At 41.6% G+C, this 12276-nt stretch overlaps 1 protein-coding gene across 3 annotated transcripts in view; it reads right to left on the bottom strand.

The window, feature by feature from the left end:
• Positions 1-12276, bottom strand: part of SPRED2 (sprouty related EVH1 domain containing 2) — a 125717-nt gene that overhangs the window by 19440 nt on the left and 94001 nt on the right. For all 3 annotated transcript variants that reach the window (XM_025354150.1, XM_025354149.1, XM_025354151.1), the window contains 2 exons: positions 8156-8324; positions 5531-5595 (listed from right to left, as the gene is read on the bottom strand). In XM_025354150.1, the coding sequence (XP_025209935.1) occupies positions 5531-5595; positions 8156-8324 (234 nt within the window). The remainder of the gene's footprint in view (positions 1-5530; positions 5596-8155; positions 8325-12276) is intronic.

The following is a 12276-nucleotide window of genomic DNA, read 5'->3' on the forward strand; positions in this document are numbered from 1 at the left end:
TTCCTAACATGAGGCTGAGAAAACAGTGGCGGCCACTCCCAGGAGCGCCCAGGGCCACAGACCACCACCTCTGCTGAGTCCCTCGAATCTATCTGAACCCTCAGATGGCAGAAATCAGGATGGCTGGAACTCAGGTGTCTCTCGTCACTCCTCCCTTGGCAACCCTTCCACGAAAACCCCCTCTCATTCTTCTTTTTAAAAAATCAAAGCAGTGCATATATGCCGTTTAATGAATCAAACAGTAACCCCTTGTTTCAGCCCTCCCCATCTCAGCTTCTCACTCCCCAGAAAAACTCATTTTTGATTCTTGTGGGGCTCTTTCTTCTGGTATTTCTCTCTGTTTTCAAAATGTCATGGTTTTGCTTCCTGATTTTCAGATGTAGATGCTATTTGAGGGCTTTTTATTATGGAAGATGAATACTTGGCTAATTTATACACCCACAAGTATCTTCCTATAAAGCAACTATTTCCCTAATCCCCCAGATTCAGGGCCATTGTCCGGCCACTCTGCACAATGGCAGCTGAAGCAACAACGCTCGACACAGACTCCAGATGAGCCTGCTCTCCGAGTACGAATATACTGCAGCCATATTCTCCCAAGATCACTTAGAAATTATCCTTGTCCATCTGAAGATGCTAATAAAATTTAGAAACAATTTTAGAATTCTGCAGCAGTAAATAAACTACCAGGTTTTAATGGACCAAATCCTACCCACAGGAATTTAGAAATTTGTTCATTAAAGGACCAGAAAGCCTAAAACCTCTCCAGTTCTCCATAATCAGCCAGTTTTTCTCTACTCCCATGCTCCATCCCCAATTACCTCCTTGCCCAGCTCCAAACCCTCACCCAGTCCCCAACTGCAGGGCCCTGGGAGGAAGCTGGTCCTAAGCTGGAGAGCAAACCAGCTCAGCTTATCCACAGAGCTAAACTTTTCATAGCTCAGGTTTACCTGGGCCTCCTCAAGACGTGTCAGTTAAGACACCCAACAGGGGAAACAGACTTCAGGGTCTTTCAGCTCCATGCCTCTCAAGTCTCCCCAGCTCCGGAGTAAAAGAAAAGCTGTCTGGAAGAGGCACCAACAACCGTATGCTAACTCTTGGCAACGCCAAAAAACTCCCCAACACGGAATGCTGAAATTTTTTGTTCTTGTTGTTTTATATTCTTTGCATCATTCAACTTGTAAGTTTGTACCAAATGGTTCAGATGCGGGAAAGCCGTGATGCACCCATATTTAATGCCGGGGTACACGGGTACACCCTTGCCTCTTAGGTGTTTGTGCTCAATTGGATTCACCTCTACAATTGAGGTCCCCCACAGAGCAGAGGGGCCGAGAAGGGACCCTGCTGTAAGGGAGAGAGTTGATGGGAGGGCAAGAAGATGCCTTAGCAGGCTTATCATGAGTGATGGCACTGTGGGCTCAGACCCTAACTGTGGATTGAGCAGAGACACAGCTAAAAGAAACAACACAAACCTAAGAATCCCTCAAAATCACCTACCTTTAAATAGTCCCTGAGGATAACAATAAAGCAAATGAATAAAATATGAAAACCTATGATTATTATATATACTATATCCATTCATCCAGCCCATTTCATTTTACCTATTTATTGAGCATCTACAGAGCAAAGCTTTGCTGGATTGTAGAGACTACCATGATGAATTACTTGCCTATAATCTAATCAGGGGAAGATTCATTCGTCCAGCAAATAAATTGTGAAAAGAAAACAGAAAGGGCAGGCTTTCAACTGGCAGGAGAGGAATACAATACCAAGTGCTATGGGATTTTAAAGAAGAAAGAACAATCATAATTGGTTAAGGAGAAATATAAGGAAACATGAAGGGAATAAAGAGCCCAAAACTCAGAAGGAGACTCCAGCAGGAAAGATGTGATCACACACCAAGCTGGGGTCAGTGAGATGGAAAGGAGCGGCACGGGAAGACCGCAGAGGCAACGGTGCAGGCAACAGGCAGCAGAGCATTTGCTTCCGAGGAGTGCAACACAGTTTTAGCATTCTGAGAGGTCAGGACAAGCTGGTCTGAGGGATAACCATGAGAGCTGGGGAAGTGTGAGCAGAGACAGCCATACTTTGTGAGCATCCAAGTCCAAACAGCCACTCCACAGGGCGGCTGGGGATGCCTCTTCCTGCAGGCTTTGTTAATGTAGAATATTAAGGAGTGCTTTGCTCTTGTGTATCAATATCCTGTTTTCCTCCTCAGCCACAGGAATCTCCTGAAACAGAGGGAAACCTCTGGCTCCAGCAGCAGAAACAGAAAAGCTACACACCTGGTTCCTCATGTTCCAACACTAAAGGTTTTCCCACACACATGCTGTCCCCTCAGAAAATTGTTATCATTCTGATCCATCATACGTTGTAGGAGAGTCTTATCCTCATTTATACCCTATGATAAATGAGTTCCAAGTTCTAAATATCTGTCTTACCAGTAAGTTTTAGAACACAACCACACTTTGGGAAGCTGTCGACTACACGTGAGCTAAAGCAGTGCTCGTGTTCCTGGCTCCTAGGTTCCAGACATTTTATTACCTCAGGACAGAAAATCTAAGGACAGGGAGCTCATAAAGGAAGGGGGACCTGGTTTGTAAGTCCCAATGACCCATTTTCCCACGGAATGTGTTCCTAAGAGTCAATGGCCTAATGACTGGGCTTTTCTAGGGAAAGGAGGTACTATTGTTAATACGTCCTTGTTTGTAAACAAATGGAATGAAGGCAATTGATCAGACACCACGGTCTATACAGAATACAAGAAATTAAGCGGTGCTCTTTCTCCAGTGAGTATGCAAGTGCCTGGAAGCAGCAGGGCTGCTTCTAAACTTTCTTCCAGGCATTTGGTGTTAGCCTAGAGTAGCACATGGATCCCCTGTGGATTAAAGGACAAAACCAGGAGGGATTCTGGCTTCCATCATCCCTTTCCCTCTCACCCTCTTCTGATTCTATAAATCACTTCTGGCAGGTAGCTGGGAAGCAGCTGCGAATGACAGGCTTGCTCTGGAGCACAGGAAGCCACCTTTAACCCGCCTGCTGTTGTTTGTCTCTCAAAATGTGACAAAGGAACAGATGTAAGCAACATGCCAACTGTTGAGAGGATCTGCTTGGAGCACTATAGGAAGCCTGTTTGGAGCCACACCACACCAGCCAATCCAAGGAAGGACAACTGAGTTCATTTCCTGAAACCCCCTCGGCACACTCAGTTCAAGTCAGATTGGGTCGTCAATGCTCAGGCTACACACCATGCACACCCCTGCTTCCACCTTTGCCCATATGGCTCCCAGGTCTTGAAGCCCCTTCCTGAACCCCATTCAAATGCAACTGAGAGGTTCAGTCCAGCCTCACCCCCAGCGAGGACTTTTTTGATCCCATGCCCCTCCTTCATCTCTCAACCAGACTACTTTTCACAGTCTGTAAGCCTCTCATGGGTCAGTCTCATTTCTGGAAAACATCTTGTGATCTCTTTGAGGGTTGGAGCCATGGCTTACATACCTTTGTATTCCCAAAGCAATGGTTTTTCAAATCACCAGTTGCAAACCATGAGTACAATGGAAGAAAGTTTAATGGGTTGCATCCAATATATTAAAATATAAAATAAAAACCAGCTTACAAAAGACACTCCTGGGCAACTGGGGAACTATGAAGTGGATATTAGACAACACTATGAAATCCTTATTAATTTTCTAAGGGATAGTAATGGTGGTATGTTTATGCAGGAAAATGCCTTATTTCTTTTATAAATTATTTTTATTAGACTTTTTTTTTGGGAGCAGTTTTAGTTTCACAGCAAAACTGAGTGGAAAGTAGAGATTTCCCCTGTCCCCACACATGCAAAGTCCCCCATTATCAACACCACCACCACAGTGGCACATTTGTGACAATCGATGAAGTACACTGACACATCACTATCACCCAAAGGCTATGGTTTACATTAGGATTCAGGTGTTATACATGCTACAGGTTTGGACAAATGTATAATGACATGCATCTGCCACTACAGTGACATACAGAGTAGTTTCACTGCCCTGAAATTCCTTTGTGAACTTCAGGGGATACATGGTAAAGTGTGAGAGGTGACTTACTTTCAAATGGATCAACAACAAAAATATTTGTGTGGGTTTAAGCACACTCTTGGCCGGGGGCGGTGGCTCAAGCCTGTAATCCCAGCACTTTGGGAGGCCGAGACGGGCGGATCACGAGGTCAGGAGATCGAGGCCATCCTGGCTAACACGGTGAAACCCCGTCTCTACTAAAAAATACAAAAAACTAGCCGGGCGAGGTGACAGGCGCCTGTAATCCCAGCTACTCGGGAGGCTGAGGCGGGAGAATGGCGTAAACCCAGGAGGCGGAGCTTGCAGTGAGCTGAGATCCGGCCACTGCACTCCACCCAAAAGAAATAAAATAAGCACACTCTTGCACAGATCAAGCAAATGTGCCCAAATGTTACAACTGCTCAATGTTAGGTGTAGGGTATGCAGGCATTCACTGCACTTTACATTTTTCTGTGTACTTGAAAAGTTTTATAATAAAAAATGGAAGAAAATGAAACAGAAAAAAATCAGAATGCAGAGGATGAAATATGATTTGGTTTAGGTATCTATTGACATATGTGTCCTGGGTCACAACATACATACATTTCTTATTGTAGGTGAAGGCCCAGAATTTGAAAATGCTGTCCAGGCTGGGTGTGGTGGCTCAAGCCCATAAACCTGTAATCCCAGCACTTTGGGAGGCTGAAGTTGGAGGATGGCTTGAGCCCAAGAATTCAAGACCAGTCTAGGCAGCACAGCGAAACCCCATTTTTGAAAATAAATAAATAAACAGGAAAGAAAGAAAATGCTGTCCAGCGTAACTTGCTGCTCTAAGCACACAGCAGGCAGGCAATGAACTATTTGTTAATTAACTTCTAGAAGCACAGGATTTAATTGAAGCAGCAAGCTGAGAAATCATTCTGCTTCCAGTTACATCCCATTAACTCAAGCTGTGTCAAAACAGCTAAGCCCTTTCCTGCGTTAGCACATTTGCGCCTAACCTTAAGTCAGCCTTCAGGCCTTTCTTATCAGATGTTTAATTACTCATCAGGAAAGATAGTGCTGGCTTTCCCCCTTGATGCCAGGGAGGGAAGCCTGTTCACAGAAGACTCCAAATAGGGCGAGCAATTGTTCTTGTTTGCCTGGGATTGAGGTGTACCCCAGGACTAGGGACATTCTGTGCTAAAACCAGGACAGACTTGGGCAAACCAGGGCAGCCAGTCATCCTAAATCTGAGCAAAGACTTTAAGAACCTTGGACAGACCTGAGAGAGCTGACAATGCTGTGCTGTGTGGCAGATGACACCACTGCAGCGTAAGCAACAGGGACAGACCCAGCCCAAGAAAAACTGTAGTAAGACAGAGATCGCTCTGATGCCGTCCAAACAGCAACAGCAAGCGCCACATTGCAAAGTGTGCTTCATGCCCTTAAACAAAACCTTTCTCTGATTATTCAACAACTAATCTGGAAAGCAAAGGACAAAGGAAACTTACTGTAAAAACGTCATCATCTCCAAGCTCAGCTTCATTATGGATGGTGGAAGATGATGTTGTTGAACCTAAAAAGACAAAAATGACATAAAAAGTGTTTCCCAAGAGGATACATCAAATCCAACCCTTTAAAAAAGGATATTTTAACAAAACCACATTCCATTCTTTTTGCATGTGAATTACCAGCAGAAATAAGTTACCTGGGAATTGAGTGCTTTTAATTTACTTTTCTTTAATTGATTTTTACCAGGATGCTCCCTAAATTAACTTTGCCTGCTGTTGTTCCCAATTAATCTCTCAAACTTCTGCACTGGCTGCTACAGAATAAGCACACAGAGAGGCACTGTGGAGGAGGGGAGAGGCTGCCCGCTCCTCTGAGGGACATGCATCGAGCCCAGCCTCTGTAGTGACCCTGAGGCCCCAGCTGTGTAGTGGGAAAAGCACTGGACGGGGAACCTCTAAGTGAGACCTGCCACAATCTCACTGTGTAAACTGTACTTAGCGCCTCTGGTCTTTTCATCTACCAATGAAGGCATTTTAGCTCAATAGCTTGTATGGTTGTGTCCAGTTCTGAATTGAGATATTCTATTTCTAAATCCCAAATTGTGGGCTCCCTTCTAAGGGGACACCTGTGCAAGGGGGTTTTCTCTTGCAATACCAAGGCATCAGTGAGTTTGCTTTGTTTTTCCAAGTCAAAATTACAGCTCTTGCTAGAAAACCCTCCTTATTCCATCATGGAACCAAGTGGACTTTAAAGTTCAATGTATTTACTTGTTCACCTTTTTCTTCATTCTGGTATGCGAATCAGGTACAACTGCCCTACTTCCCCCCACCACCCTGAATAGCAGACAATAATGCATGGATCAACTTAATTGGCCAAAAGAAGAACGTATTTAAAATCGCATCAGTGACAGATATACCAAAAGGGAAATTTATTCTCTCTCTTTTCCTTTTCTTGGTTAGATCTTTTAAAATATGCATTTAGAAAATACTTTGTTGGCTGGGCACAGTGGCTCATGCCTGTAATCCCAGCACTTTGGGAGGCTGAGGCGGGCAGATCACGAGGTCAGGAGTTCGATACCAGCCTGGCCAACATAGTGAAACCCTGTCTCTACTAAAAACACAAAAATTAGCTGGGTGTGGTGGCGGACGCCTGTAATCTTAGCTACTGGGGAGGCTGAGGCATGAGAATCGCTTGAACCTGGGAGACGGAGGTTGCAATGAGCCGAGATCGCACCACTGCACTCCATTCTGGGCAACAGAGTGAGACTCCGTCTCAAAAAAAAAAAGAAAAAAGAAAAAGAAAGTATTTTGCTATTACATGAAATTGAAATTAAAAGAACTGCTCAGAAATGATGAGAAATACTGAAATTTCCAATAAGAGACTGCAGGAGAAAAAACAACAGTTCCATAATATGCTCTGTGCAACTCCTATTGGTCTTTCAGGAGTTCTCTCTACTCCGAATTACTCCATTAAACCAATATTCAAGGAAAACTGGTTGGAAAAAAAGCTAGATGGAATGTATATAGAGAAAAAAATTACAAGTAGGAGAATGAAATGTGGTGCAATTAAGTACATGGACACAATGTGAACGCCTATCAATAATATAGGAGCTGTTTTTTCTCTAAACATGAAAAAGCTATGTTTAATAACATTTTAAATATTTGCCACTTATGTCAGACCTATAATTTGAACACTGGTTTTTATCATCTCTTTTTGGCTATCTCATAGTTGTTTATGGGTTCATGTTCTAGCTAGACTTGTCTTACTACTGATTATAATGTTAGGTAATTTGTCTTTTAAGACTGGCTTTTTTTCTCTTCCCCCAAATCCACAATGAAGAAAATGACTTCAGAACACTTTTATTTCTTAAGCAAATGAAACACACATTCTTTGATGATTAATTTCCCCAAGATCTGAATTTGGCATTAATATGCCTTGCTTGATATTTCTTTCTTCACAGGGCCCTGTCTATGGCTTCTTTAATGCTCTGATTTGATATCTGGATGTGCTGCAGTAGAGAATTTTTGTGTTTGCATCTGTGGACTCTCGCCAAGTCCACTATGAGAACTGACTGCCCAAGGGCCCTCCAGGCCATGATCAGATATAACACAATGCCTACTACTCACTTACCCATAGACCAAGGCCTAAACCGAACCAGGGCTCCAGAGGTCACAGATCCCTTTCCTTTTCAGTGGCAGCCGTACACCCTGGGCCTCTGATTACAGGAGGACAGTGGGTAGGCCAGAAGCCGTCTGGGCCCGCCAGAATCCATACTCTACTTCTGAGCCAAGACAGACCAGACCAAAGCCGTTTCAATAGTCAGGACAAGGTGAAAGCAGTCAAAAATACATGCACATGGAAATCCAGAACCTGCCTGTTTGTGTTTTCACAGCAGAGTCCAAAGATCAATTGGGATTACTCCTTACTCTGAAACCCATCTCCTTTTGCCTGCATTGTCACTTTAATTACTCTCCTTGGATATTCCAAAAGTTTTGGCATCTACTGACCTGGCCCCAAACCCTCCCACAAATAAACCACAAATATATGATGGCAGACTATTGGAATTAAAAAGAATTTGGAACATTTCCATAGTCCCACTAAGAATGCAGTGACAAGTTCAATACCTTCTATAAGGTCTTCGATTGCTTTCCTTACTCCCCTGTCAAAGGCTCGGGCATCAGCAGGGCTTTGGAAAGTAAGTCCAAACTTCCTATTATCGACCTTCCAATGATGAAACGTTGGATTGGCTTTGGTGTAGACCAAGTCCTTTCTTACATAGCATTCCAATACCACCTGAAGGATGGAAACACACAGGCTGGTTACTAGTGGAACAGCCATGATGATGTCTGGTTACAGAATTCTAATTAGGAACCATCACTGGTGGCAACTACCAAAATCCCTCCAACCCCTGCCTTCACATATCTGTGAGTCTCTCCAATTGGAAAGAAGGCTTTGCTTGGCTGCTGACCATCTGATCTTCGCTGCTTCCCACTGTCCTGGCTGTACCACTTCACCACTCTCTCTTCATCACAGTCATTCCTCTTCCTCCTGGCCCCTGGCTACAGGGCACTAAGCTGATGCCCAGGTCTTGGGTCTTTGCTGTATTTCAGATTACTGTTTTCATGTTGCGGTCTTTGTATTGATGGCCATCTAGCTTCCCTCCCCTAAGGCTCCAAATTCCAAAAGTTGAAAAATCAACTTTACTCTAAAATTTCTCCTCTTCCAACTTCTGGCAATGCCAATCCTTCTCTACTCTTTTTCTCTGGCTCAACATCTCTGTGGTTATCTTTGCCTCCTCTGCCTATCCCCTGTATTATTAATCACCAGGTCCATTTCATTTTTCCTTCAACAGCTTTTATATCAACCCCATTTCAGTTGCTGCCACACTGATCTGCATCTCTATTAACTTTATGTTTGGATTAATAGAACAATCTTCAAGTTTCTAGCAATTTAGTCTCAGAACTGGCTTTTACTGAGTTATAATGAGTAGACTGATCTTTTTATCTCTAAGATGGAAAGAACACCAATGTTATCAATGAGAACAGGAACATGCTCTGAAAACACTGAATAAATGAGAACCCTAATTCACACTCATTGTCCAGTATATCTTCCCTGTCAAGTTTTACTCTTACACGTACTCCAGTTCTCCTTGTCATCTTCACAATTTAGTACCTGATTTCAAACTATTTTCTAACAGTTTCATGTATATTAGTCTTGTTCCCCTAACTAGCCTACAAAAAGTCAAGATTATAAAATAACTCCGTGTGTAACACAGTTGATAGAGATACTAGAGTTTATTTAATATTATAGATAATATTGCAATAATTTGAATGTAAACTTCGTTCTTTATTCATGAAAAAACTCAAACTCCTTAAAATGTTTTTTCCTATGGCTTCATTACAAACACCGTAACGATTTTGCTAAGTTTTAATAGCCCAATCTTGTTCTGGCAAAGATCTGTGTTTACCACAATGTGATCTTATTAATTTAGACTAAATGAAGGACAAGAGTAAAGACCTGCCTAAATTAGTATACACGTAAATTAGAGAATACCTTTAAATAAGTAAAAATTCTAAGAATAGATCAAAGGAAAAAGAAGGAGGCCAGTAGAGTGGCTCATGCCTGTAATCCCAGCACTTTTGGGGGCTGAGGCAAGAGGATCACTTGAGCCCAGGAGTTTGAAACCAGTCTGGGCAAAATGGCAGGACCCTGTCTCTACCTAAAATACAAAAATTAGCTGGGTGTGGTGGCGCACGTCTGTAGTCCTAGCTACTCAGGAGACTGAGGTGGGAGGATTGCTTGAGTCTGGGAGGTTGAGGCTGCAGTGAGCTGAGAAGGTGTTGTGCCACTGCACTCCAGCCCAGGTGACAGAGTGAGACTCTGTCTCAACAAAAGGAAAGAACAAATGAAAAATAAATTAAGGGTTGCCTAATGAATATTCCCTAACTTAATAAAAAAATGAGAATAATATTCAAATTGGTATATCAAATATTAGTCCCAAGCAGTTAACTTTATACATTGTATTGAGATCGGACAACAGTCCCCTCCCATAATTCTATTTATGATTAAATTGCTTATTATAGCCATTTCCCCCTAAGAATAGCACAATGATTAAATGTCAGCCCAGCCCCATTCCACATTGGGGAAATCCAAATAATCAAGAATTTAACTAACAAATGTTATCTATTTTAGAATTTAATAGTCTCAATTCAAAGTCTCAAAATAAACTTTTTGTATTATGAAAACAAAGACTCCTAGTTTCTCCGTATTTTCGGGGTGACAAAAATTAGTCTTTGGTTGACATTTTCTAACTCTGAAATTATTCCAAAGGTACATTTTCTTAGAAAAGTTTAGGTAAAATGACCGGGCGCAGTGGCTCACGCCTGTAATACCAGCACTTTGGGAGGCCGAGGCAGGCAGATCATGAGGTCAGGAGATAGAGACCGTCCTGGCTAACATGGTGAAACTCCATCACTACTAAAAATACAAAAAATTAGCTGGGCGTGGTGGTGGGCGCCTGTAGTCCCAGCTACTCGGGAGGCTGAGGCAGGAGAATGGCATGAACCCGGGAGGCAGAGCTTGCAGTAAGCCGAGATTGCGCCACTGCACTCCAGCCTGGGTGACAAAGCGAGACTCTGTCTTAAAAAAAAAAAAAAAAAAAAGTTAAGTAAAATAGTTCAGCCACTTAAATTAAGTGAAGGGGGAAATCAGATACCATCTCTTTATGTCCTCTAAAGCAAAATAGTTATCATATGTATCTAAGTTTAAAGACAAAAATGAAAAGGTTTAGATGCTTTAATCTTCCCAACAGATATAAACTCTGGTGAAGTTTTGGCACACATACAATTAGACGCTAACTTAAAACTTGAGAAAGGCTTTAAAAAATACCCGTTTAAATAAGATGCATAAGGAGAAAAAACGTGATTATGTTCTTGTTGGAGACTTAAAAACTACACAAGAAATACATGTTGTGAGAGATTTAAGTATTAGCTGAAGCCATGAGAACTCCATTCCTACTCATCTCTCCCCTCCCTGTCAACATCTCTCTCTGTCCAGTTCCCCACTGTCAGTAGAGCGGGCATAATCCCAGTTTCCGTTTTGTGGCTTTTTACATATACACAGGTAAGTTTCTGCGTTAAGGGTAACTGTGTTTAAATGTAGCCACACCTATAAGTTGTTTTTAACTTGCTTTTTATTTTCCTTAAAAATATGTCATAGAGATACAGGAAGGTAAAAAGAATTGTTTAATTAGTCTATATGGATGTATTAGATTTATTCAACCATTCTCCATACTCACGGGCATTTATGTCAACGAGAATTGGTCACCTTGAAGACAATGCTGCAATTTACATCCTGATCTATATTTCAAGTATAAATCAGAATTCTAGACAGCTTCCTGGTACTTAAAGCCTCTTCTAATGAGTCAGTGGCAATATTAAGAAATGTAGTTTTTTTTTTTATATTAATGAGTCAGTGGCGATATTAAGAAATGTAGTTTTTTTATATTACCGAATAAAATGTATCAACATTTGGAACATCTGCTTTACTCAGTGGAGCATTATTTTTCAGGTGACCAGTGCATGTTACAAAATCAGGGATGAGGAAAAGATCTATTGAAAGTGAAAGATAAACCAGTGGGTTGTAATGTAACAGAGTATGAAAGGTTCATTGATAGGTTTCAGATTCCACGTGGTTGAGTTTTAGTGTAGTATCAAAGAAGAATATCTACAATTGTCTGAAAAGGCTATTAAAATATTTCTCCCCTTACCAACTCCCCTTCTCTGTGAGTAGCTGAATTTTCTTTATATATTTCAACCAAAATAATGTATTACAGATTAAAAGCAGGAGCAGATACCAGAATCCAGCTATTTTCTGGTAAGCCAGATATTAATGAGATCTTTAAAAACATAAAGCAATGCCACTTTTCTCATAATTACTTTTGTTCTGGAAAAGTTATACAGTTATTTGCCATAAAAATGTCATTTATAGTAACAATACTGTTTAATTAAAAGTTTTAAATGTTTTTCATTTTAATTTCTAATATGGTAAGTTATAAATAGCTGTAACTCACCAAACCAAAAGCTCTTTGAGGTCCTGAATAAAATTTTGGAGTGTAAAGGGATCCTGAGACCAAAAAAGTTTAAGAACTGTTGCTGTCCATAAATCTCTGTGTGTTTAAGTCTTTTTCTAAAGGATAGTGTTCTAGAGGTGAACTGCTAGGTAAAAAGATATGCACATTTAAAAT

Source organism: Theropithecus gelada, chromosome 13 (genome assembly GCF_003255815.1).
Source record: "Theropithecus gelada isolate Dixy chromosome 13, Tgel_1.0, whole genome shotgun sequence".
Taxonomy (NCBI): Eukaryota; Metazoa; Chordata; class Mammalia; order Primates; family Cercopithecidae; genus Theropithecus; species Theropithecus gelada.